The 26,713-nt window shown below is 40.9% G+C and overlaps 1 protein-coding gene across 6 annotated transcripts; it reads right to left on the reverse strand.

Moving 5' to 3' along the window:
• Positions 1 to 995: 995 nt before the first annotated feature.
• On the reverse strand, positions 996 to 26,007 carry TECPR1 (tectonin beta-propeller repeat containing 1). 6 transcript variants are annotated; one of them, XM_065684382.1, is made up of 25 exons: positions 25,889 to 26,007; positions 23,064 to 23,296; positions 21,281 to 21,463; positions 20,663 to 20,785; positions 19,925 to 20,050; positions 18,163 to 18,337; positions 17,966 to 18,066; positions 16,918 to 17,019; positions 16,385 to 16,530; positions 14,990 to 15,513; positions 14,011 to 14,156; positions 12,909 to 13,064; positions 12,239 to 12,388; positions 11,462 to 11,619; positions 10,021 to 10,148; positions 9,589 to 9,691; positions 8,814 to 8,910; positions 8,334 to 8,413; positions 7,951 to 8,007; positions 6,601 to 6,775; positions 5,312 to 5,447; positions 4,879 to 4,971; positions 4,035 to 4,141; positions 3,448 to 3,567; positions 996 to 2,768 (listed from the first exon to the last, which is right to left on the reverse strand). In XM_065684382.1, exons 2-25 carry the CDS (start codon positions 23,292 to 23,294, stop codon positions 2,571 to 2,573), a joined length of 3,615 nt encoding a protein of 1,204 aa, XP_065540454.1. In that variant the 5' UTR covers positions 23,295 to 23,296; positions 25,889 to 26,007; the 3' UTR covers positions 996 to 2,570. The 6 variants fall into 6 exon arrangements, with proteins under 6 accessions (XP_065540454.1, XP_065540453.1, XP_065540455.1 ...); XM_065684381.1 differs by lacking the exon at positions 25,889 to 26,007 and having other exon boundaries at positions 23,064 to 23,727; XM_065684383.1 differs by lacking the exons at positions 12,909 to 13,064; positions 25,889 to 26,007 and having other exon boundaries at positions 23,064 to 23,727.
• Between the last annotated feature and the right edge of the window lie 706 nt (positions 26,008 to 26,713).

The following is a 26,713-nucleotide window of genomic DNA, read 5'->3' on the forward strand; positions in this document are numbered from 1 at the left end:
GTTAGTCCTACAAGGGGCTGGGCTAGCTGGTTTCCTTAAGTCCCTTCCAGCCTATGTTCTGTGGTTCTGTCATGTTCTGTAATCAGTAAATGATGACTTATCACTTGTAGATCATGGTAATTTTTTTTTGTTGGATACTTTTAAAGTCATTAATCTGCTAGATCTGTGAGATACAAGGAGAGATGAGAGTTTCCAGATACTGTCATCCCTGAAATGTTTCTGTGGGAAAGCCTCGTTTGAATTGCTATTTGGTTACGTTGGCAGAGGAAGAAAACCAGTGAGTTAGAAAAAAGAGTATTTTGACAGTACCGGTGCTGAAGAATTGCACATCACTTAAAAAAACAATTTTACTGATACTACTGTTACTAACATGGAGTTTAAATGCTTGTAGCAGTGACTGTCAGGACTTACTGCAAACAGAGGTGTTTCTAACATTAAGCCCCAAATGGTGTGTAATATTGAGCTATAAATACAGTAGCAGAGGAGGCAGGTGAAGGTTGCCCCTTCACTTGAGCACAGCCATCCCAATGAACAGCCAGGCAGAGATCATACACAATCCAGTGGAATAACACTGGATATAGCTGATAGTTCCACAGTGGTGCTGTGCTACAAAGTCATGGACATTGCAAAAAGGATTTCATCAGAAGCATTTTTTTTTTGTGATAAATTACTTTATTATTTTTCAAAATTCCCTCATTTTAAAGTCACTTTTCCTTACTAGCCACAACAATGACATATTTTTAAATTAAATACTTTTCTAAATAGTAGTTTCAGAAGGCAAATACTTAGTACTAAAACATAAACAACATAAATTATCTTTTGTTCACTTAAACCTATCTTTTTTTCAGTAAAGTAAGTGAAACTTGGCAATGTAGGGAAAAATGCAAAGGGATATTATAAAGCTTATCGTATGAAATCAGTCTGATTGTTGGATATGTAAACACTATTAAAAGAAAATATCTTTTTTATATGATGCAGAGAAAATACAATCCTAGTTATTCTCTAAAAATACATGTCATAAAGTAATTTATTTGGACGAGATACTGTGCAAGTTACGCAAAACCTATACTGGTAATTAAAGCAAACGTTATTAATGGTACTCCCACAATGTATGTATCAACCAGAAATCTCTAATCACATACTGGAAAGATCAAGTTTTTTTTTTAAACAGTAAAGCATCTTCAATCTTCATTCACATTTGGACTTGGAAACAGTGCTTTCCTTGGCATTAAGTTACCAAATATATTCTTTAAATACGTGCAAACATAAGTTTTACTTCTACAAATACAGTACTGAGACCACACCACTGCTCATCATACAGAAATAATGCCATACACAGTCACACACAGAGAGGAAAAACTGGATGTAAACTGCTGCCAGGGGAAAAATGTGGTACCTTCCTGGAGCTATGGGAAAGGCTTTTTCAGTACTTCCCAAGGACTGGATTTCAATTAATAATTTCACATCACAGTTCAATTATGACAAGCAAGACAGGAAAAAAAAGCTTTTTTTTTTTTTTTTTTGAGAATAAGAAGTGGCTTCTTGTTGGAAGAAGGGATGAATCAATCACTAAAAACAAAGAGTGGAGCTTCATTCTGAACCCACATTAGTATATATTGGCAAACTCCACTGATACCAGGGAAGTTGTTTTGCACTTCTACCACTGTGACTTCACAATATTACTGAAGACCTCCTCTTGTCTTTTACACTATTGAAAACATGATTTGCAATGATATGGAATGCAGCCCAGCTCAAGCGTCTGGTGCCTTTCACCCTCATGAAGTAGGCATCTGCATACCTCAGTTACCACAGTTCCAGTTAAGATTTAGACAAAACATAATTTATCACTATTTGGACCAACAATTTACAATTGAGACATTGTCACTTAGACTGAATAGGTGTGTGCTCTCCACAGTCTCAGAAAACTAGTGCCTCCATTTCTTGATTGTGATACTGCTCATTGTGAGCAATGATAGCAAAATTTGTCCCTTACTGGTAACTGCACCCTAAGCTCAGTTTTGTGTAGAATTTAATTTTACTGGTGGGAGCAAGAATAGCACAACACAAGCTACATGCCTGTAAAAGCAGGACTCACAAGAGCAGAGTTACATGCATGTCTGTGCAATTAGGACCTGTTAGGTTTGCCTGCTATTCATTTACACTGATGTGACATCTTCATCTCTGCTCAAATGTGAATCTGAAGAACAGTGTGCAAGGTGTGTAAATCTGAAAGAAATTAAGGGAACTGTAACATTCAAAAAAATGTAGTAAATGTAATGATTGTCTGCAAAAATATTCACAGTTGTATGGTTTTAGCAGCTATGGTAAAGGGTCAGAAATACATCGTGGCTAAAAAGGTTGCCTGCTTTGACAAAACTATTAGCTCTATCAAGCCACATTTTGCACGTGATGTAGTAGAAGTCAGTATTTAAAATACCCCATTGCAAATTTCAGTTCAGTAAAATATTTTAGTAGCACAAAAAGGTCATGTTTTTCTCTCCAGGCAATAGATCTTTAGTTTCTTTTAAAATGATACTGACTCCTGCTTGGAAGGTGTAGATGGCAACAACTTAACAATTAACACCACTTCTGTCCAATTCCTGACTTTCACTGAACATCAGCAGGGACTTAGAGTGTTCTGTTTTTCCTTTACCCTCCTCATCTTCTAAATCCTTTGATACTGCAAGGTTTTCCTCAGAAATGTCATGCACAGTGAGCCTAGATGCTTCAGTTGCATTTCCTCTGACACTAATGTGCTCCCATCCACCCTGTAAAAGATTGATAAAGAAATACAAAAGGAGAAACATCACCCTGCAAGTACAATATCTGATGTGATGCTTTACATGTGCCACTAGTTTTATACTATTTATTCAAGAGGGAAGTAATCTGGCTCTGGGCTGAATCAGGAAAAAGGTTCCTTGTAAAACAAACCAAAACAAAATACAACATATCCCTTAAGGATTATTTTTACTACAGGAATTGAGATTAGTAGGCTCAGGTGCTCCTAATAGAGTCATTGCAGGTTTTCCACCAACTTATAAGAGGCCAAAACCTTGAAACAGCTTTTCTCAAAAGATTGAGTGTAATACATGGAAGCAACAATGAGGAATAATCACATGCAGACTAGGAAGGAAAATGCTTTTTGGTTTGGTTTTTTTTTTTAAATGGCACTTACTTTACTGCTTTTCTCATTACAACTTTGGAATTACCTATTTAAAATGAATACTTATCAAATGCAAATAAATTACTTCCTAGCTGTAACTGCATCACCTACTATATTAACCTATAAAATGAACCTAAAGCTGAAAAACAAAGGTCAGTTTCCTGCAGATATATGCCAGCTTTAGAAAGCTGGCCAGCTAAGCAGGATGGCACCTTCCTGTTCCAACACTCCCATGGATATTTGGATACACAACTTTTATGCAGTGTTATGTCCCCAGCACTTACCCCAATACCATAGTCCCAGGAGAGGCCCTTAGGCTCCATTGGCTGAACACCAGTCCGATGGCAGACTGTCCCACAGCTCAAACTATGACTTCCTTGTACTTTGTCAGCTATCACCCAGACCTCAAGAAAGCAAAGAGAGGCAATAAAATGTGCTCTCCACACTGCTCTTTTAGATGTTTAAATTTTCAGTGTGTCCTCACTTTCAGAAACCAGTCTTGATCTTGAATAGTGTTAATGATGAAACTGCTCTAATGTAGTCAGAGACACCCTCAAACAAACAACTAGATACCAGTGTCATAATTAAAATATTGCCAGATAGTAAGCTTTGACAGGAAAGAGATTAAATATATAAAATAGCCTTATTAGTTAAAAGAAAGAGGAAAAAAAGTGAGGCTTTTCCTAGCAAAAGGGCTGGTTGTATGACTATTTCATTGGCATGATTTTTGTCTTGCTGTCAGGATTGCAGTATTTAGACAATCATCTTAATCATATAAAAACAAGTCTGAAGAATATTTAATTTAATTACAAAAGAATGTTATGCATAACTGCTAATAAACTGCTGAGATATGTGGAAGCTTGATACACACCTGGTCCAGGGGCCCTATAGACATTTTACGGATGTTATTTGAAACGTGATCCCAAGTAGATCCTTGAGGGTAGCTTGGTGTGATACCCTGCCGGTACCAAAGGTTGCCTATAAAATACGGAGTCCTGGTTACAGCTCAGGATGTCTGCTTGGTGTAAAGTGCTAGTAAACAACATAACAAGGCAATGCTTAATACTTCTTGTGTTCTGTGGAAATGCATTATGGTTTTGACTAATATCTTACAGTGAAGAATAAGGAGGTTCCTACTTTCAAATTTGTATTTCTATAATTACTCTTTGTGACTTTTCTGGAAAACAGTAAATACTCTGTTTTATTTTCTTGGGGAAAAATGTTCACGTAAGGAACCATGCATTAGAGATGTAAAGCAAATGAGATTTGAAGGACAGCGGTGTTAAAGGCTTGTTTCTTTTGTAAAAGCATGCTTCATCATTTATCTTGCAATGATGGTGCTGTTCCTAGGTTTTGCAATGGGCAAGTGTTCTTCTTCAGTTATGTATGTTCTAGGTAAAACCCCAGATAAAATCCTGCCAAGCAGTTCTCCTCTTTGACATTCACCTATCTCTTCCCCCAAGAACAGCACAGATGCTGGACTGTTGCTAGGTAGGGCACTATCAGATACAACAAAACCCAAGTCTTTAAAAGCAGTACTTCAGTGGGCTGCCTACTCCACCTCTTGCAACACAGAATATATTAATCATCTTGAAGCAACAGTAACCATCTGTCCAAGCAGAAGTGCTCTAACTTAGCATCTCCTTTTTAATTCAATCTGATGTATACTGATCTATTTTCTGTAACATTGACAGATAACTTTAAAAAGTCCTTACCATTTTTATCCAACACAAACACAGATGTTCGTCCTACTGAGACTTGTTTTAACTTCTGTTTTTGAGGTGAAGGAATATGGTACCAACAGTCACCTAAAGGTTAGGGATACTTGAGTCAAACATTGAGAAAACAGAATTATATATGGTAAGTTTTGGAAATGTCTGCAGCTGAAGTACAGAGCGGTGCAAGAAAGCTCTAAACATTATACTTAATATATTTTTACTAGCTTGTTTTTAGAAACAAACACTTTAAATCACAGAAGTGAAGACCAAATTAACTGCTAAAATTATCATGAGTGTTCATATGCACTGTTCTGCACAGCTATTGGAAAGACCTCTGCTAACCAGATTTGTCTTTTTCAGAAATGGCAGTGTAGTAGAGCTTACACAATGTGTAAGATGAAGACCATACTAAAAAAGTGCAAGCACTTACCTGCAGGTTTTTTTTGAGATACTGAACCCCGATAGAAGGCAGAACCATCTCTAGCAATAGCCCACACTTGGTAAAATGCTCCAACTGAGATGGAAATGAAGGGCTGATCTGTTCCCACGTGCAGCCAGGATGTTCCCTAACAAACCACAGGTGAATTGTGAAGCAGTTGTTCAGAACTCCATGACAAAGTATCATGGATTATTACCAGATGAGACAAACCCTACATAGTGAAAAATGTTGTGAGGAATAATCCTTACCTACCTGTACAACTGAACAGAAACGAGGTTCCTGGTCCTCGAAGATATTTGGATATATAACTATATGAGAATAGCTGTGTTGGACTCTAACGGGGCCTTTTCTGTTGAGATCACTAGAATTTAGGCACCTGCATGTCTCTGAATAGCTGGGCTAGTCTGTTGGTTTTTTTTTTAAATAATCCCTTGGTTTTGATTATGCAGAATGGGTCTTACAAAAATCAACTGATACAGGGCTTCAGATTCCAGACACAGTGTTCCAGTTCTTGCTGTTGCACTGCTTTACAGATCTGTTCGACTGCAACTGATCGAACAGGGAGAAAAATAAAAAAATCCTGTAAGTTTTCAACTTTTTGTAGTTTTCCCCCAAATTCCACTGAAGTATATTGTGAAATTTTGTCCTGTTGTAAATATGGCTTAAAATCAGCACATACCAACCCTAACCTGATGATTCAGTATGTATCTATTAGTAGGAAATAAGTATTCCTGTTGAAGTTACTGGGACTATTTGTTCCTTTCCGTATACTTTACTGGACATGTGCTCATTGTTTTTGTCCCAGTCCAATCCCATCTGTCTTCAATAAGCAAAGTCAGTTCCAGGCCAGAAAAGTCAAAGGATAAACTCCGTGTGATATCAACAGGCATTAGAAATATGGGTCCATACTTCAGAGAAATTCTGTTCCTCAACAGTTCATTTAAATAGGATGCGCACATTAGCAAGAATTAAGAAAGGGACAAAGCTGTCAGTGCAGAAAGTGAAAGTGAAATGCTTCACAAGATGTACAGGAGCTGAGAGAGGCTCCTGCAGGTGATGTGGCATAAACTAAGGTAGATTATGCAAGAGAAGAGCTATTATAAGAAATGCGGGCAGCAAACTGTTACAGATGATAGACAAAGACTTTCAAATCTGGGAGATAAAAGGGAAAAAAATAACAAGGTGCTTTGAGAGAAGGCACTGCATGATTTGTGTGTATGTACTTGCATAATGATATCAAATACATCAATAAGGCAGTAAAAACAAACAGGGAGCCTTACAGCTGGATTTTGCTGTGTCACTCCAAGCCTGCAGAGCACGTCTCCTTTGTCACTGATTGCCCACAGTGCTACTGCTTCTTCACCATCTGCATCTGTACTGGGAATTATAGAGATGTCCCACAGGGTAACAGGAGGCACTTCCAGCCATGGCCCATTGGTGACTATCTTACATTTTCTGAAGCAGAAAAAACCAAACCCGTCACAACAACATACTTTCTAGAACTGAATTTGTTTCCTGGTCCATTGTTGACTTCAGTTCAAACAATCCTGAAGTCTTTTCATTAAGTAGACATTAGTATTTTTAATTTCAAAGAGGTTTATAACAATCAATCATGTTTTGCATCAGGTTTTGAATTTTGACATATTACTGATTTCTCAAAGCTTCTGGTTTTAAAAACTTTGTAAACCCAAGGCTGAAGTTTGTGCTACACTGCTTCCTGGCTCTCTCTAACTCACTGGGCAACAGCTGGATAGTGAATATTCGACCCCAACTGAGAATCCCACTGCAGACAGAACTCCACACTTGGTTCATTCCTTCCTGTCTTGGTTAAGGGAATTACAATTATTTTTTTGGTGGGGCCTGTTAAAAAGTTACATAGCATCTTAAGGCAGGCAGAGAGAAGAGTTAGAGGTAGGTCTTCCTGGGAATTGGTGTATTTTTTCTATGGAAACTGCAACAAAGTAGTGCTATTTCACAAATACCATCACAACAGTGATTTCTTTGTATGAAGAATGTCCTAAAAACCACTGGACATTCCTCTGTTCTCCAGTTCTGAAAAACTGGATCCAGCCTTAAGTTGTTCCCTATTAATTTTCAATTTTCTAATGATAATTAAAACAAGAGGAAGTGTTTAGACTTGCGGGTATTTCTCAAGTTGCTTGTTTTATTTCAGGTCACCCCTGTGATTGATTGGATGTCATTTCTTTTATTGCCTATTCTGGAACAACAGCTTGATGCTTCAGGACCTTCCTTCAAAGATCATTGTACAAGGGACAAAAAAAGCTATGTAGCATCAACAGCAAACAGAACAATGCAGAAGTCCACAGCAATTTATTATCATAACTAGCAGATGCTCTAGTACAGAAAGCATAGAAAAGCTGGAAAAACAATGAATACACACTAACTACAGATCCCACAAAATCAAATAGGCTATCTACCTGTAAAGGCTTAAAATTAAAGCCATAGTGCTAAAGATCATCAGATTCTCTACTGGAGATGGGTTACTTATTGCAGGTTTCTTTACTATTGCTTTTGTTGACTGGGTGACAAGACTCTCCCCCTCATAACTAAAGGACACTTCCAGGCAACAGTTAGCATTCAAGTTCCAAACTTATTTATAAATACCTCACCTTGCCCAGCGCCTCCGTCGGACAAAGTCTTTCATTGTCTTGTGACCATGGTAAGACCTACCAAAAGAGATTTAAATAGGTGTTCATGAGAGTGTCAGAGCACCTCCACTGTAAGTGCCAGCCTGAGAGCACTGCCTATGTATCTGTCCACCAGACATCCCTGTTGACTCTAAAACGCTTGAGACTGTATTTGCTAGCCTCAGCTTGCTGCCCTGCCTCCCCACTGAATGTCAGTGTTAGTGTCTCCATGAATAGGGAGAAATCAAGGCACACTTGTCCCTGTTAAAGCACAGTTAATATGCAAAAGAGCAAACAAAAAGAAACAAGGACTTAAGTATGGCATTTGCCTGCAAGTGTTTTAGGTAGAAAAAGTTATTGCTTACGCTGGGAAGTCTGCTGCATACTGCCAGCCCTCCCGATCGGTTCCGCCTGAAGTATTAAAATCGATGTACCAATCGGATACCTATTGTCAAAAGGAGACAATGAGAATAATAAGCACAATCTACACCTACTATATAATGAAAATAACCTCTTTCACCCGTTCCCTCCACCTTTTGGAGTGCAGTGCCTTGCTGGAAACCTAATACTTGCAGTATGAATTCATTTAAATTTAAATTCCCAAGTCTCTTTAATTCAGTCAAAAAGGATCAGAGCAGCAGTTTAAGGCCTCCTAAACAAGAGAGTCCCACTCAATGCAATACATTCTTTTGATTATGAAAGATTACTGCTATTGTGTAAATGGGGAAACCAAGGTTAAGTATTATGACAAATCCAGAAAGAAAATCTGGGTCATTTAAGCTCCAGTCTTGTATCCTACTTGCTAAGCTTTGCCTTTGAGAAAAGACGTCTAAGACAAAACTTACCCAAGTCCACTGTGGAGAAGGAGGTTTGGTGTTGAGTTTTGTGCATTCCTGCAGGCCAGATGCATCACTCCACATGTATCTGTCTGTGGGCAGACCTCTGTGGTGAAACAGCATACAAGGAATGCAAGGTCATTTACAACAGGGAATTTGAAAGGTGAAGGAAGAAAAGCCTACTTATAGCACTTCCTACTTTCATACATGAAACAGTCTTCCATCATTAATTTCTGTATTTAGAAATACCACGTGAGTGATGAGGATAGTGGGAAAGAACTTGCACAATTGCTTTCAGTTACACCAAACTTAAGGACCGTGTAAACTTTTCTCTGTAGAGTGATGTTCCTCACTACTCTTTAAAACTGGAAGGTGAATCCTGAGTTTTTTCTGGCATAAACACTCATGTGTGTGAATGCTTTTTCAATACTTTTGTTTAAATATACTATTCAAGGACCCAATGTATTTAGCACAATATATATGAATGTATATATCCTAGTCAAAACTTTGCTGTATGACCCTAATAATGAAAAATGTTTCAAGTAGGCACACTGTGCACTCACAAAGCACAAATTTGTAAGGTTCTGCTACAAATGCATTTTGAATGGATAATTACAAATCTAGAAAATTGAGAAACAATGTTCCTTCCATCTCAGGTTAACAATAAAGGCTGGAGGAGACTGAAGACAGAGTAACTGTAATAACTACTCTAAAAAGCTAAAACGAACCCCTTGTTTCATTTGACAGTGGTAAAAACCAATGGCAAATAAATACAATAAACGACCTGCTGCTATATCCAGTGACTGGATTCCACCGCTGGTTCTCATAGATGTAAACACATTTCACATCTGATTGTGTATAAATGTTATCAGCACTACTGGCCAGCCCTGTTAAGAAATAAATCATCTGGATTATATTAAAGCTAAACCTTAAAGAAAGTACATGTTAAATTCCAATAGGTGCAGTAATATTGCTGATTATCCTGTTTCTCGCTCTTAAGCTGAAAATACCAACATAATAAAAACATAAAACTGCAATACCAATTCCTTCCTAATACAAATATAAAACTGCAATACCAATTCCTTCCTAATGTTTGGCCTCTTCACTGTATAACCCTACCTGTTAGGCTAAAGGACAGACAGATGAAATAGCGTGAATAGCTGACCCAGTCAGGAAGATAAGAAATGTGCACACCACAGCAGACCAATGTCCGTACCTTGAATGAAGCCACCTCCATATCCACCAGTGTAAACCCAAGCTGTGTGATCATATCCTATGCCCCACACTATGCCTCGGTTATTGCACTCTACCAGTCGAAGATGACCTCCAACTTGACGCCAAAACCTACCAAAAAAAAGACAACATTTGCATTTACTCTGCACCACGTCCATCAGGAATGTATGCTTTCCCCTCCTGCAACTCAGCTTCACATACTCGCTTGTTCAACCTCCATGCAATCTGTAAGTGCAGGCAGTTGCCAGTTGAAAGCATTTCCCTCTGGACAACCACTGAAAAGTAGATGTAAGGAACCCATCTGCCTTCACTTGGAATTTTTGGGCTTGGAAGTATTTGACTTTTACTTTGCGGCTTGTGTTTCTTTTATATATATATATATATATGTATATATATATATTTTAGGGTTTTTTTTTTCATTTTTTTTACATTAGTTAGGACAATCTTGCTGGAATCCTTAAGTCTTAGTGGCCATCAACTGCCTCAGCTTTAATTTCATCCTCTTTTTATTTTTTAAATCTAGGAATTGCCTTTATCTAACAAGATAGCAAATTACTTATGTATTTGCTATGGAGCTTGGTAAAAACAAGTGCTTTGATTCTTCCTGTTCTCCTGATCTTTCAGGTTAATCCTTTTCTGGGGCTTTACACAGCCAGTTAGCCATGGTACCCTTCTGGGGAAGAATGGGAAAAGTAAAGAGATTGCAGAGGAGTATTTTAGTTACCAGAATGGCACGAGATCATCTAGGTCATGGATCCCTCAAACTAAGATGCAAGAGCACATCAGCTTTGTGATTTGCCAAATGTTTAGGGTGCTCTACCCTGAAGAAAAAGGACTAAAGGATTTCTTAGTATTATTAAAAGATGGTTTATGTGAGTAACGTGAAACTGCATATATTTTTTAAATTGAAGACTGGCCTTTAAGCCTCCAGTTCTGAGGCTGCTATGTTTCTGCTAGAAGAGTTGGCAGTACTATATTGGCATAGTTGTAATCAAAACTATAAAGAAGCTGCTCCCAGACTACAGTGACTATGAAGGACTGAGAATTTCAGTCCTGACTCTGATAAAACTGAAAACTCAAATTCCACTACAATTAAAGTGATGACGTTTACTTTTAGACTAGGTCATCTCTTAATTCAAGTAATTATGGCATGAAAGATGCAATCACCAAAAAATGGCATCTCAATGAGAAAGTCTTGTGAAATCACGTAAGTAGCTCCAGCATCTAAAAATTCAAATAAGATTTGGTGAATTTCTTCACATGCAATCATGAATATGAAGGCAGCCATTAACCTTGTCATTGACAGACATCTGCAATGTACTACATATACTCTGACAGCCCATCAAAGTTACCAAATTGACATGAAAGACAGTCTTTGCTGGATGGCATCCCATGCAGAAAGAACAGCTTCTGAAACCTCTTACATTTGATCACATGGCATCACTTGTGGTCCATCCTCCAGTTCAGGACTTGGCTCACTAACAAAGATGTCTCCTTTACAAGTAACTGACCAAATGGCATGGTGAGAAGGAGGGCCTTGAATCCGTCTGCTTTCACAACAGGACATGTTCAGCAAAGACAGCTACAAAACAGGAAGCACAGAACTAAAAGCTTCCATTTACAGTGGTAACAAAAACTTCTGCATGGATGCTTTGGTTTTATAAAACAAAATTACCTTTGCATGTTTTTGCAAATCAGTGAAGTGAATTTGCAGCTTTTTCTCAAAAGCACCAGAATTCAGTGTTTTGGAAATTATTAACAATCATTGGAACTATTGTGTTTGCAGTAACTGTTCATTCTGAAGTTATCATTCAGGGCTTCCTTTGCTGCAGTGTGTATGTGCCTGCCTATATATAAGACTCTACAACAGTGACAACAGATAACAGTTTTTCTACCAGTGCAGAATAGACTAACTGAATTAAACTCCTAACTCATTCATAGCCTAATCTATATCTGGAGATAGAAGGGAAGGAAAAAAATGTTTTACTATATATAGCAGCAGCAGCATCAGAAAGCATGCAAACTCCAGTGGACAAAAGAAGCCTCAGGTGCCTCTAAGTGTGAACAGACTTTTTAAATACCTAAATTGTGAAAACGGATAAGTAGCCTAGATACTCTAAATGCGATGACGAGATTCAGAGACTAGCTTTATGTTTTTTTGCAGATATTGCCATCTTGGAATAAAAAATACACAGAATTACCCAGTCATGCATTTCTTGCTCTGTTGTGGCTGCCAGGCGGATTGGCCATCGCTGCTTCGTCCTTTCAGGTGTATAAAGTGCAAAGGAATGTTTGGCTTCATTCAGAACTTCAACTAAAATAGTGACTTCATTCAGGAACACGTGGATATACTACGACAAGGCAAAAAAAATTGCAAGTAAAACTAAGTTAGATATACCTTCCTCAGTGCCAGAATTTTTGCACTTCAGAACTGTGAATGAGGTATGCCTGCCAAGGACAGCAAAGAATCAGTTCTTGGTTAAGAAGGAACAGGGATCTATTTCTAGTCCTGCACTACCTCTCATTCCTACTGCCAATATGCATTAACCCTACTGATGAAGATCCTGGCTGGGCAAGCTTGGCTCTTTCTTCACAATAAAGAACATTTTGAACTTCCAGAAGAATTCCTCATTAGTACAAAGCTGATGGTTCAAACAATGTGGATTGTTGCTGACTGGGTATTTCTGACACAGCATTAACATAGCTACAACTTAGGAAAGCTTGCAGTTTGCTAGTACTCTAGGCTATGTTTGCATTTGTTCCTTAGAACAGCAGCATACCCTAATTTGTCTTCCTTAAGAAAACTGTTTTCCCTTCAAAGGTTTTCCTTTGCCAAATACAACTCTCTCAAGGGTCTCAAGCTGAACACACCTTTTTCTCCTCATAATACATGTAATAGATGAACAGGATGCTGTCACGAATTCCATCGCTCCCAGTGAACTGCTCAAGTGCGACTCGAACATCCATCCATTTATGAGGCTTCCAATTCCTCCACCATTGCAAGGTTCCAGTTTTAACCCAAACTGACTGCAATGCAAACACAAATTTGCAGGAGTAGGCAATCTGTGTGTCTCACTTTCTCCTAAATACTACTTTTGTGACCACAAAAAATTTCTGCTGCAGGTCAGTCTGATCAGATCAGCTCATTCTGACACAGAGTGTACCAGAGTGTTCAAGAAGCTGAAGACAAAATGAAAACTGACAAAACTGGACAAAAAGGCACTGAAGTAGCATGTGTGCAATGGTATTAACATTTTACCTCTGCAAGAATGCAATAGCACACAGATACTAACTGACTCCAGTGTGCTCCTGTTACAACACAACTTCTGCTTGGACTCTAAAGGGTTTTGACATCATCTTTTTAAACTTGATTAAACCCCTGCACTCCAAGTGGTTTTAAGCAAATGAATTCCAGATGTCATTTGGCAATTAGCAATGAAGAGACCAAAAATGTGAATGAATCTGGAAAGAGCCAAGGAGTCATAACAGAGAACATCAAACAAAAGTGCTGCTGTTTAGGCGCTGCTGTTGACATCTGCATCATTGTTTTATTTACGGAACTTACATTAATTCCTTAAATGCTGCAGAGAGGGAAAGTTCACCTACTTGAGTCACTGGTTCAGTTAAGAAGCCTCATCATGTGGTGGAATAATTCATACAATGTTCCACTGCTGCAAATATTTCTCTGTGGATTTGAGGTTTCAGTGTACTAAAATAATGCTGACCAATCTGGTTTTGATCCTATACAAAACTATCAGCTAATGTTTTTAGATAAAGATTGCTGCTCCATCTTTGATAAGCTGTTAAATTTCCCATAGGGAGCTCAGACAGTGATAATCCAGGAAAGTTGTCATAGGCAGAAATAAGAATATAAAGCTAACAATAACTTCTAATCAGTACATCAGAAATATGTTACTGATGCCCAGTATTGATAGATGTGTTTAATAAACAGATAAGCATCCTCACTGCTTACCTGCTCAATAGCCTGTTCATAGTGCCTGAAATTCTCCAGCTCCCGCTTTGTCCTTTCACTAAGCTGCTGAAAGATCTGCTTTCGCCATGCTGCTGTCTGTGCTGGAGTGATAGACAGTGACAGGGATTGCACAGAGGATGACAAACCTACAACAGAACCCAAACCAATAAACTTCAGTGAGCTTTAAATACAGTTCTGTGAAAGGTAAAACACGATGCTGCTTTGAACACTAGACTGAATCAACCCAGTCTAACCTAATTTTTCTAGCTATTATACTTAAGAATTACTGAATACTTCAGAATTGACAGCCAAACTTTGTAAACAATGCATAGAAATGGGATCACTAGATGGGAATACAAAATCTTTCAAGGCCATCATCTAGGTAGATTAATTAATGTAACTCGCATTAAGAGTTACACTGCTATTATATCTATTAGTTCATGGTTTATTTTGGAAATACGGTTATATTCCACTGCCTCTCAATAGTCTAAAACCTAACACCATCCAGTTATGAGCTGGGCTCACACACTGACTCTGAGTAATTTCTGTATCTTACCCTTGTCTCACTAGGAATGGTAGGAGAGAGGCAGCTATTTGTGGCATCTGCATCTCTCAACAGAGCCCTTTTCTCTGCTTCAGCTACCACTCACTGGTATGAGGGGTTTTGCCTGAAGCTGCAGTTTTTTGTGCAATGAAGAATGAGATGCAGATCCAGAACAGACTACTTTACAAAATTCTTACTGAAACTCAGGAGAAAACACCACCTTTAGGTTTCTGTATCACAATCCCAAAGTGCTTTCCAGCTAAATACAAGCAGCAGTATCCTCAGACATGAAGTGTATTAACAAACTGCAGTAAATGAATTATCAGAAGTTTTGTGCCATGGTTTTGTTCAAAAAGACCCAAACTAATGTTTTTCTTAAAGAGCATATTGAACTGTGATTGGGAATTAGGGTCTGTTGTAGCAACTGGAGAGTACCTGATGGAACAGTGAACCATTTCAATGGGCTGTGCAAATCTACAAGACAGCCTCCCCCAGACACCCAGGCCCACAATGGGTGATCATCGGCTCCATACTGCTCTTCGCCTCCCGCTGAGAACATGCCAAGGGAAGACAGGCTGGATGTTTCTGCAAAGCTGCTGACAGAGAGGACTGGATGCTTTTGGGCTTCCTTCAAGTCAATGTTTGTCCACTGCAGTTCTGCAGAAGGATTTGGGTTTGTAGCTTTATGCATTTCAAGATTAGCATTCTCATTACTAGTCGAATCAGCAGTGACTTCTCCTTGACCAGAGTCCAGAGGATTCACAGTCACATTTTCCTGAGTTTCTGCTGTCTGGTTGCCTGGGCTGTTACCACTGCTGCTGGCTGCAGCTCCTGCCGGGGGGGTGTTGGCAAGGTTCATGGATACACTCAGAAGCTCTGTATCAGAGGAAGTATCTGCATGACCCTGAATGATCGCGTTTGTTTGGTTCTGAATATCATCAGTAAAGAAACAGCCAGCACTGGAGGACAAATAGATAATTAATAAACTATCACTCACAGCACTATAAATTAGCACAGGCCTTAGACCACAGACACACAGAAATCAATCCAGCATTTCAGCTTCAGGAGAGAAACAGAAGATTTCTTGTTTTAAAGGTCAAACTCTATTACCAGGGGAAAGAGTCTAACACAAATCTGGCAGAGCAGTCTAGTAAATCTGAGGCATAGGAAGATATTCCATAGATATTTCATTGCTCTTTTCAAACAGCAGGTGGTGTTTGCTGCCTACAACTTGCAGGAACACTGAAGCAACATCAAATTTTATGGATATGAAATAAACGCGATTTTTTAAAGCCCATTATTAACTCTCTGATTTTTGTCTTAGCTATAGGGCTTTTACTCAGAGCACACTGACTCAAGCAAGTAGTTTCTGCAGCAATCCTGGCTCCATTGGCATGTCTTGCACAGCCAAGAGGCCAGCAGTCAGCTGAGAGTTACTGATTTAACCTCTCTAGGACAGGCAACACAGTGACACTTGGGACAGGAATAATTCCTAAAGAGAGCTGACACTCCTTCCTGATATTTCACAGGTAGTGTTTTCTCTTACTAGAGACTAGTTCCAGATAGTGACAGTAAAGCCCAGAGAAAATTACGTTACTGCAGGCATGCACTGAATTGCAAAGAGAGAGCTTCAGTTTCTACTCTGTGTGCAACAAATGCTGCTTATTGTTAATTTTAATAGCAAAACCCCCAAAATGCCTTTTGGCATACATAATGATTAGAGATGCCCTGCCTGCTCCTCCCTGTCCGTACCATTTGAATGTAAAGAGTTATCTCCCAGCATTGAAATTCTTGGCATACAAAGTCTTGAGCAGGTCTTTCAGTACCTACCTGAGCAGGCTTGTTGAGCTCCCGGTCTGAGATCTGTCACTCTCTCGGCCAGACACAATTGCCTTCCATGTCTTCCCACTGAGCTCACTCGGTGTGACACCTTGACGGAAATAAATTGCTCTGTCATCGCAGCCAATTCCCCATACCTAGAGAAGGACAGGGCTTGGTGAAGGAAATGCCATGGAATGCAGGTAGATGACAGCAACAGAAAAGGTTCAGTAATGGAAAATTCAGCACAAAAATCTGCCGGACACAGCATTTTCCTTTTGTGTTCTTCCTTAATGCAGATACTGTAGATGCAGCTTAAAATTCTTTACCATCAAAACTGTTTGCACCTGAATGTGCCACACATGAGACACGCTGTTACCTTCTGGTGAAACATTTAGCCATGCATTCCCTCCTAGCAGTTCAAGCACATGGATCTCTTGTCCAGCTGTCCACATTGGCATTACTGACAGTCCTCACCACATGTGAATACTGCCTGTACAAAGGGGCACATAAATACCCTCACAACAGGTATACAGCTGTCTTACCTGGTTATTTAAGCCTACAGTTACCATCATCATTTCTCCAACCATTTCAATCCAGCTTGTCCCACAAGGATTATGTGAGTTCACTCCTCTTCTAAACCACACCTACAACAACAACAGCAGAAAATCCAAATTTTGCTCCTTCTGCATTAGCAGGCAGACACCTGTGATTTAGTTTGTTTAGTGGATTAGTCTTAATCTCTAATACGAACTTGCCGTACCACCTTAAGAAGTCACTTACCTCTTTGGTTCTTTATCAGGTAAAGACAATTTTCTTAATAGGAACCAGACTGTGTGTCCTTGTGACCAACTACAGCTAGAATAGCCCACAAGGAGACTTGTTGTTATGACTTTCTGTAACAGAGTTAGTTTCTCTGTCACTGGGTAAACACTTTGTATTACATGTCAGCTGTAGGCTATTTCTGGTTACTCTGAATGGGGTTCTACATTGTGTTCTTGCGTCCAAACCCCAGAAGCAGGGCTGGTGGAGAGAATGTCAAAGGGATCTTTTTAGTGATACAGCTCTTTAAACTGTCTCCCCTTAGCTTAGTTTTTACCAATCCAAAATTGTCTGTGGGCTGGGTACCTGGAAAAAGTTTCCAGCTGTATTTAGCATATTGTTATATAGCAGCAAACAGCTACTTTAGAAGTTGTTGGTTCAGTCACATAACAGTGTGCTTGACTATCTTGCACATCTAAAGAAAACCGTACTAGCTTACCTACATTTATTGCAGTGGTTTTGTTTGGCAGATGGAGCAGGTTGAACACAGTCAGCTGACAAGTACTAATTCATTAAACCAGACTTACTCAATGACTTCAAACTACTATACATTCATAGAATTCATCTATGGTTTTGAATTCAGCATGAAGGGATTTGATGGCAACCAGCACAAGAGCACTCTAGCACATTCTCAAGACTTTCAAGGCTGCCTGCAAGGAGCAGGGAGTTGGACTCCATGATCCCACTGGATCATGGAGCATATCCAACTTGAGATATGCTATGATTCTAAAAACAAACAAACAAGCAGAACCAGACACTGACACCTCTTACTTTTCTATCCTTTGTAACACACCACACTACATCAACACCCACAGACACGTGCATAATCCCATTTTCAGAGCTTGGAGACTCCACAATACTCCAGGAAATTCCTGCAAGAAACAAACCCCAGAAGGCACTGTAGATTAGTTTCTTATGCATCACTACATAAATCAAAGGGGTTTCCAGCTAAATTCCCCAAATATTACCTTGAGGGTTATTCCTATCAATTCCTTCTCTCACAATAGCTTGGCCTTCCCAAAGAGTTGCCCAAAGGAGGTCATATGGTCCACAACTGATCTGTACAACTTCACCAGGAGTGGTGATTAAGGACCACATGGAACCCTCTGGATTGTGCTGGCAGACATTTTCTCTGTACCATACCTAGACAAGTTCAAAAAAGAAACATAATCAAATAAAACTTAGAAAAGTATCACTACAACAACACAACCTCTGAGACAAGCATGAAGACAAACTGGAAGGCACAGTCCTCCTCTAACAAAAGGACGCTTGTATGCAGTGTATGCACTATGACCTTTAAAGATATTCTTTTGATGGTGATTATGCAGTTGAATCTATTTCCTTATGTACGAAGGGAGGAGGCTTTTTAGAGACTGGCTTTTATCGTGGAAGTGTACCTGGACTGGGTACAGTAACTTATTGCTACATGTTCTGTGTGTATTTCAACATCTGAACTGCACTTTAGTGTATTTCAGGGCATGTTATATAAGCCAAGAATGAACAAATACATAAAATGTTACTTGTTTGATAATAGCCTGACTTCACTTTCACAGAACTGAGCTTGCTACAACACGGGTAAAAAATGCCACTCTGTACAGCCTTCAGTGACACTCAGTCCACAGGGTACTACTGTCTGTGCACTTTTCTGTAGAGCGCAGTCAAAATAGGAAGGTCACACATAGAAAGCATCCTCCAGCAGTCATACCAGAGCTCCAGAGAATGACTGCTGAGGGCTAAATGCTCATTTTTAGAAATACTTTTTTTCTCTGGGGACTTTCACTTGGGAAATGAAAGCGTTTTACAATGTCAGTCTAGTAAGCTTGTAGAGTGGGATGCCTGTCACTTATTACTGGGGAGCATGAGGCACAGGGAACTTTGATTTAACCAAGATTCCTTGCCTCTCCAGGCAGTGCCAAGGGTGACTGAAATCTCAGGCTATCTGTTAAAAGTATTACATTTTTCCCCGTGAGACTGATCACAAGCTAGAAATTGTCTAGAGACAAAGTAATGTCAGACACATGCTGTAAGGATGAAGGAAGGAAAGCAACAGTCAAATCTTGACAGCACTGAGCAAAACAGGAGAGACCTTACGGTAGGCCTAAAAACAAACAAAAGAAAATTTGATAGTTTTCAATAGAAAATAAATCCAAAACATTCCAGAGCTAGATTTCACATTGCCAAATCAGAAGGTTCCTGTCTTCTGAACAGGAAGTCTTACAAAAACATTTTGGAAACCCTTTCTTGAATCATTCCGGACTCTCCACCACAGAGACATGGCATAACGCTTTGCAAGAATCTTTATCAGGTTTTAAGGCTCCTTCTCTCTGTTACCAGTGCCACTGTCTGCATTCTGGGCATTTTTCAGAATACAAGACATTCCTCCTCCCAAGTTTTTAAGATTCACATGTTTATAGAGGTTTAAGGCTTCCAGCAACCCCCTGAGACACTAAGCCTTTCCATTTACAGCTCAAGTTGTTACATAATGTTGTCTCAACACAGCTTTTACATCCTCTGCCAAATGCAAATACAGCTATTTCCTTACCAACATCAGACAATCTAGTTGAGGATGTCCCTGCCCATGGCAGGGAGTTGGACTAGATGACCTTTACTGTCCCTTTCAACCCAAACCATTCTCTGATTCTATGAATAACAAACCTGCCATGCCTTAAAAGTATTTAACTCCTTTTCAGTAGTAATTCATATTAGAAAACTTGGAGAACATGCACATACCCTTCCTTGTAAAGAAACAGCCCACACTGATAAACGCCCCAGAGGCTCATCGGTGATTTCCCATCCTCCAATGGAGATGTCATTGAAAGGGTCTGGCAATTTATCTGGATCATCTTGGGATACGATCTGAAGCAAAGAGAAGAAAGATTGAGAAGACACTGCAAACAGACAGGTGATTTGCCTGGTGGCCTAATTTTCTCTTTCAGACTGGTTAATCTATGGAGATTCCTCTCATTCAAGGCTGCTATATGCAGAAAGAGAGGAAATGCTGTTGAAGCAGGATGAAAACATCTGTTTCATCCCCTAACTGAAGGGAATTTTTACACCCAGAACAGTACCTACAGACATTTTTTAAACTGGAAAGCTGGAACACCACAAATTGTAACTTCTGTACATTCTTAAATTGAAACAATTATTAAAGAACAGTTTTTGATACAGATAAAAGACACAGCTGGTGACTGATGCTAGACTGTTGCACCTCAAACGAGGGTGCTTTGTCAAACAACCAAAGAAAGTTAAAAAGTTGGTTTGAAATGTGCAAGGGAGCCGAGCATCTATCTCCAACTGCATTACCATGAGATTTGGCACCTTATTACCATAAGTTACTATGAAAAATCACAGCCTTCCAGGGATTTAGGTGCAGCCTACAGAGCACTGATAAAAAAATTAATTCCCCTGCATTTAAAATTGATTATTTCAGAAAATCAGTTTATTTAATATTGAAAAGATATCAAGAACCTTTGCCCAAACATCCCGTGATTTGTATCTCCTGTATCTGATCCACCTCCTGCGTCTGACACAAGAATTCCATTTCTTATCCTTTGTGTAGGTGCTGGGAAAGTCTATGGCGTAAGTCCAGCCCTGCAAACAGAAGTTTTCTTGTATGAAAATCAGGACCAAGGGAAAGCTTGAAATCATAACTCGGAGCAATTCTGTGCAAGAATCGCTCCTACAGCTGCAGTACAAATTACTGTGCATGTCTCAACAGCCCCGATTAGCACATCAGCTAATTCCATATGAATCCTGTTCAAATTCCTCTGCATGATATACACAGAACAAGCAAGACACAGTAAAGCATTTCACTTTTTTTCATAGTAAAAGTCATTAATAACAGTGGCATCCGGTAGCCGGCATTTTGTGGCCTGTTCAAAGGAAAAAGCTTCTGTAGAAGCTGCTACAGACTTCAAACAAGAACCTTCCTTGTGTTGTATTATAGTTGAGCTATTTCCTAGAAAGCAGCTATGTGAAGTTAAGTGCCTTTTATTTTTATAGACCTTTTACACTTTATAAAAGTGCCTTTTATTTCGCAGCCTAAGAATTCCCAGAATAGATCTTTTTTTGGTATTGTTCACCTACCCCTTTCTCTGTTGGTTCCCCTCCAATATTTTCATCCACATACCAGTCAGACTCCCACTCCCAGTGGGGTGAAGGCAGTGTGAAACTATCGAGCTGCTGATGTTTTAGCCCGCTCACATCACTCCACTGCCAGCGGTCACTGGGCAGTAATTTCTCACAAAAGCCACCAACTGGATTCCAGCGCTGTCAGAAATAATACATGATTTTATTTGAAATCACAGCATTCCAATGGATGTCTATAGGGAGTCATAAGTGATACATTGCTAATTGTCTGCAGTAAGAGAGGAATAAAATCCTGGGGTGAATGAGACAGTGCTCATGCTATAAGCCCCTATCTAACAAAGTCTTTTGGAGAAGGTCTTCTAAGTATCAAAGCAGGGCTGACTGCAGTTAGTCCCAAACAAGTCATTTTTCAGCCACACAAATAGGAACATCTGATGATATATCTTAATACTGATAGTGCTTTTCTTGGGAGATGCATGGCACCATCACACTGCAGCATTAGGATAATGCTGTATAGATGGCCTTGGGATCTCTAATCTACTCACCATGAGAAAGACGATTAGTGTCACTCCTGCACTAGAAAAACAGCATGGCCTCTGCACGAGGAACTGTGTCAAGATAACGGTATCAGTAACTCTTCCCTGTGTCTTACGTTATACCAAAGGTTTTGGATGTTTTTCCAAATCTGGCTTTAATCAGTTATGGGACAAATAACTTGCTAGGGTTTTGTCAATGCAGCTGTGATTTTTCTTTCCCCCACCCCTTACCTACTATATAAGTACTGGCAAAATTTATCATGTCATACTCCCTTATATTTTAGGGCATGTGGAAAATGAGTGGTTTGTTTACTTTTACTAGGAATCGGTTACAATGCTATGCACATTATCTATTTGAGTTTCACTCTAGTATTTTGGTTTCCATTTTTTCATGGCCTAGAACAAAACAAGTTTTCAAACAACAAAATAAAATGTAAAGTTTTGCATTTTAAAAGATCATGTTTGCATAACAAAAGGAACACTTTTAAATGGCTGGAAAGTTGTGATAATGTTAAGTAATGTATAAAATTAATTTGTTGTATTTTTACCCATGTAGATAAATTAATGTCTTTTCTCAACTTATATTTATCCCATTGCCTGTTAGAAATCAGAGAAATGTGCTCAAGAAAATCCTTCCGTTTTCTCAAACAACTTTTGGTTAATTTTAAACCATAATAGATCAGTTTCCTTTAAATTACTATTTTGAATACATTCTTTTGTTGAAGTATGTCACATAGGAAGGATCATCTTAAAAAAAGCTGGAAACGTATTTCAATGGAGAGTTATGCCTTTATTAGAGTTGAAACACTAAAAAATAGCATTTTCTTAAGAATAATATATTTCTGATATGTTTGCTGCATGGAAGTTACATTGGACATAAGGGGATTGTGTGTCACTAAAGGGGATTACGTGTTACTAAGGAAGGGAAAATATCAGGTGAAAAGGCTGAATGTTCCAGCCTGCAGTGGCTTGCATGAAGCAGCCTGTGGTGCACACTTGTGTTGTTTTTGGCAAGAGCAGTGAAGTATAACCTTGCTTTGAGAATAAAAATATTAAAAGAACAACCTGCTATTTGGCACATATGTGCTCTTCATCAGGGTTCAGAAACATCATCAAAACATGAGAATAAAGTCAAACAATCTTCCTGTCAGAAAAACATGCAGGGACAGCTGACGTAGGGGTTTGCTGTCGCTCCGTTCTGATGAGCACGTGGCAGCGTGACAGGTACCCACTATATGTCGTACCTGGTTCTCGTAAGTTTCTTCCTGGTATCTAATAGGAACATCACCCGAGAACACGTAGGTGTAGACTTGATGGTCACAGGCTATTCCCCAGCAGCACTGCTTGACTGCAGAGACCCGCTTGAATTCCAGCTGTGCATCCTTGCAGAGCTCCCAGTACTGGCCAACAGTAGACAGGGTGTAAACCCTCCCAAAAATGTCAACAGCCCACAGAAGGGAACTGGGCATGGCCATGGCTGAAAGGCAAAAAGGAGATCTGATAACACTGGTGATGCTACACACCTTGCTCATCTCAGTTACACAAACCCATAACTTCTCTCCTCCTGTCTCCTCTTGGTGCATGCAACATAGGTACAAAGGGGAAGAAAGCTTCTCCATGAGCACACATCTGGTTTTAATCCATGGGCATATCACCTGTTGTTGTCAGGAAACCTCTTTCCAAAGCATTCTGGTAACCACTTTGGGATCTGATCTTCATTTAATATACCTAGGTAGGTATTTATTTAAGTGTACTTAGAGTGTGGGTGGGTACTTAGGCCTGGGTGAGTTCTATTCCTGTTGCATCACTCAGAAACCTGACACTTCCTAGGTACTGCAGCTCTACCCTTCATGTGATGCGTGTGTACACCAGTCCTCTTAAAAGTCAAGAAAGGCCACTGTTTCTGTCACTTGGCCTTCTGGGTGCCATTAAACTGTACAGATTTTGGTTGTTCTGTATGTCTGACAGTCCCAACTACTGATGGGTATTTTGAACTTTGTCTCCAGTTCTATTAACTTCGCAGTGCAGGACCAGGAGGGAAACGCAGAAAAGACGACTTTGATCCCGCAAAATGAAAGAAAAGAGGAATCCCTGACAGCTTCTGACTGGTAGCAAGCAGTGGTACACAGGGACCAACTGGTACCTTGTGTTTGAATGGTGGAGGCAGACCTGGAAACAACTAGGCCAGTGGGAATGAACAACACAGTGCATTTATATGGGATTCCAGAGGGATGTTTCAGAATTCTGATTCTTAGAACTACTGCTGCTAAGTACCTAAAAACCTGGATCCACCAGGTGAGTAACAGGTAACAGTGAGAAGAACATTTATAGCAACAGAGAACAAGCAAAATTCTCCTTTTAGTTGTGGCAGCACAACTATGATGAATCTTCTAATTTTGACTTATTTTTTTCTTCTCTCCTTGTGGCTGGGAATACACAGGCATGTATTTACTGCCTTTGTTTGCTCTTGGACCAGCCATTTATCTTCTTTATATACTGCCTTTCTGTTAGTAGAAGTAGGATAGTACAAAAGGACATAATATATGGGAAAAAAATACTGAATGGAGCAAAGTGAAGGTGAGGGCAAAATTATAATGGGTGTACCACTGGGAAAAGAAAGACCATGAAAATAAGCCTTTGAGTATTAGCACTTGAAATTCTGCAGAAAAGATTTTTTAACAGAGGAAAACACGATGCATTCCATCTTAAGCATCCAGAACATGATTCTGGAGCAAAGGCAGCACTGCAGATACTGCAGTGAAGGTACCTGCCTAGCAGGTAATGAAGAGAAGTGATGCTTGAGTGTGTTAAAAGTGGGCAGCTATGCAAGCAAGGGCCTGCATCTGGGAGGACAGGCTGGGAAGTCAGGAAGTACCTGGAAGAGTTCAGGAAAAGTTCCAAAGATTACGAGGTTTGCAAAAATAAATTAAAATAATCCAGGCAGATGTAACTGGATTAAAATATTCAAGACAGCTAAAACACTGCCGAGTACATTCCTTCTTCTGAACTCCTGAGGACCGAGCGTTTGGAGAATCACAGGAAAATCCTAAATGAATCTGGGATTATAAACTACTTTTAAGACTTCATTGTTGGCCCCTCTGCACAGACTGTGCTGCAGAAGATGAAGACATGTCTTCCTTGATCGTGAAGGATGCTCAGCACTTGTGGCTCGTGTGCATTTCAGTAAATGCAGAAGTTGCCCAGTATCCTCAGGGGACTGCGAATATTCAGATCCACATCTGATAAATGCTTCCTCATCCCTCAGCCCAGCCAGGTCGTTCTGAACTACAACTGCTGAGATGGAGATACTGTTAATCATAATTTCCGTCTGCCTGACATGACACTGACTGCTACAGAATTCAAGGAAAACGTCCCTGATCATCTCATGTTAACGAGGTTCCTCCGGAGAGGGGACCGTGTCCCCCCGGTTCCTCGGTCAGGGCGAGAACAGGACCCGGCTCCGGTGCCCGCGGGGCAAACCACGGCAAGATCCGCACGCACCTGCCTCGCCTCCGCTCTCCCACACCACCCTGGGCGGGCCGTGCGTGGGGGTCTGCAAGCGTCGTACGAGCTCAACAACGCGCAAACCACGCCGGGAACTGCCGCCGGCGCGGGCAGCGGTGCCGCCCGCAAGGCCAGATCCGGGCTGCTGCCGCCGGGGCCGACCCTCGGGCGTCCCGGGCCCGACATGGCGGCGGGTCAGGGCTCCCGATCCCCCTGCAGCCCACTCCCCCGCAGAAGGCAGCCGGGCAGCCAAACGCAGGAGACAGGAGAGGGTCTCCACTGGTGACGAAAACGCCCCGCACGCCGTCCCCTGGGGGACTGCACAGGGACGCCGGCATCTCCACACGGCCCCACTCGCCGCTCCCGCCTGCACCGGAGCCGCCGGGAAGGGCGACGGGGGCGGGCAAGAATACGGCGGGGGTTGCGCCTGGCCCTGCGGCGGCCCCATCTCCAGCCGCGCCGCGCCGCCCGCCCCGTTCCGTTCCGTTCCGTTCCGTTCCCGGCGGCGGGATGGCTGACAGCGAGCGGCTCTGCCCCAGCCCGGCCCCCGGGGCTCGCCCCTCACCTGCCTCCCGCCGGCCGCGCCTCTCCCCGCCGCCCGGCGCCGTTCACCGGCGGAAGGAGCCACCGCTCGGCGCTCGCCCAGGGCAGCCCCGCACCGGCGCGGCGGCAGCGTCCGCCCGACAGCACCGGGCGCTCATTGGCTGCGTTGCGGCGCGTCATCGCGCGGCGGGGCGCAGAGGAGCGGTCGGCTGCTCGGCCCGGGAGCGCAAGGGCCGCAGCCCGCACTCAGGTTTACCCTTGCTGCATCGGTAAACGTCCTGCCTGAGGTACAAGGAAGGAGGCGTCTCGTAGCTTGTAGCAGTGTAGCGTAGCAGCAGTCCTGCCCAAAGTGCTGCCTAACGTTTATTGCAGGACTTGCCCTGCTGCAAAATTGTAATCTCCCTTAGGAAGAGCTTGCTTATAAATCTCAGGTTTAGCTATCCCGTTCCAATTCGTTCTAAAGTGAGTCAGAAAACCTAACATGATGGGCAAGAACTTCCATGCCTGTGTACTCAAATAACCAAACACAACACAGATCTGCAAACAAAAGGTATCTCAGATCTTTGTGTCCCTCAAAGGTGCAGTAAAGAACGGTGAAAAGCAGTTAGCTTTCATTTCAGGCCTTTCCCAAAGGGAACTGGTGGATCCATTGTGAATCCAGCCAGAGGAGCTGCTGGTTGCTGGTTAAAGAGAACACCTTTACCTTGCTCTTCTGTGGTTTGTAGGTTCAGATGGTTTTGATATGCAGAGGGCTGTGGGTCAGAGGGCTGATGTACACATGAAACTCTAGAATGAAGCCTGTATGAGGCAAAACCGTCCCGTCTGGGCTGTTTCCTTCTGAGCCCCA

Source organism: Lathamus discolor, chromosome 6 (assembly GCF_037157495.1).
Source record: "Lathamus discolor isolate bLatDis1 chromosome 6, bLatDis1.hap1, whole genome shotgun sequence".
Lineage (NCBI taxonomy): Eukaryota > Metazoa > Chordata > Aves > Psittaciformes > Psittacidae > Lathamus > Lathamus discolor.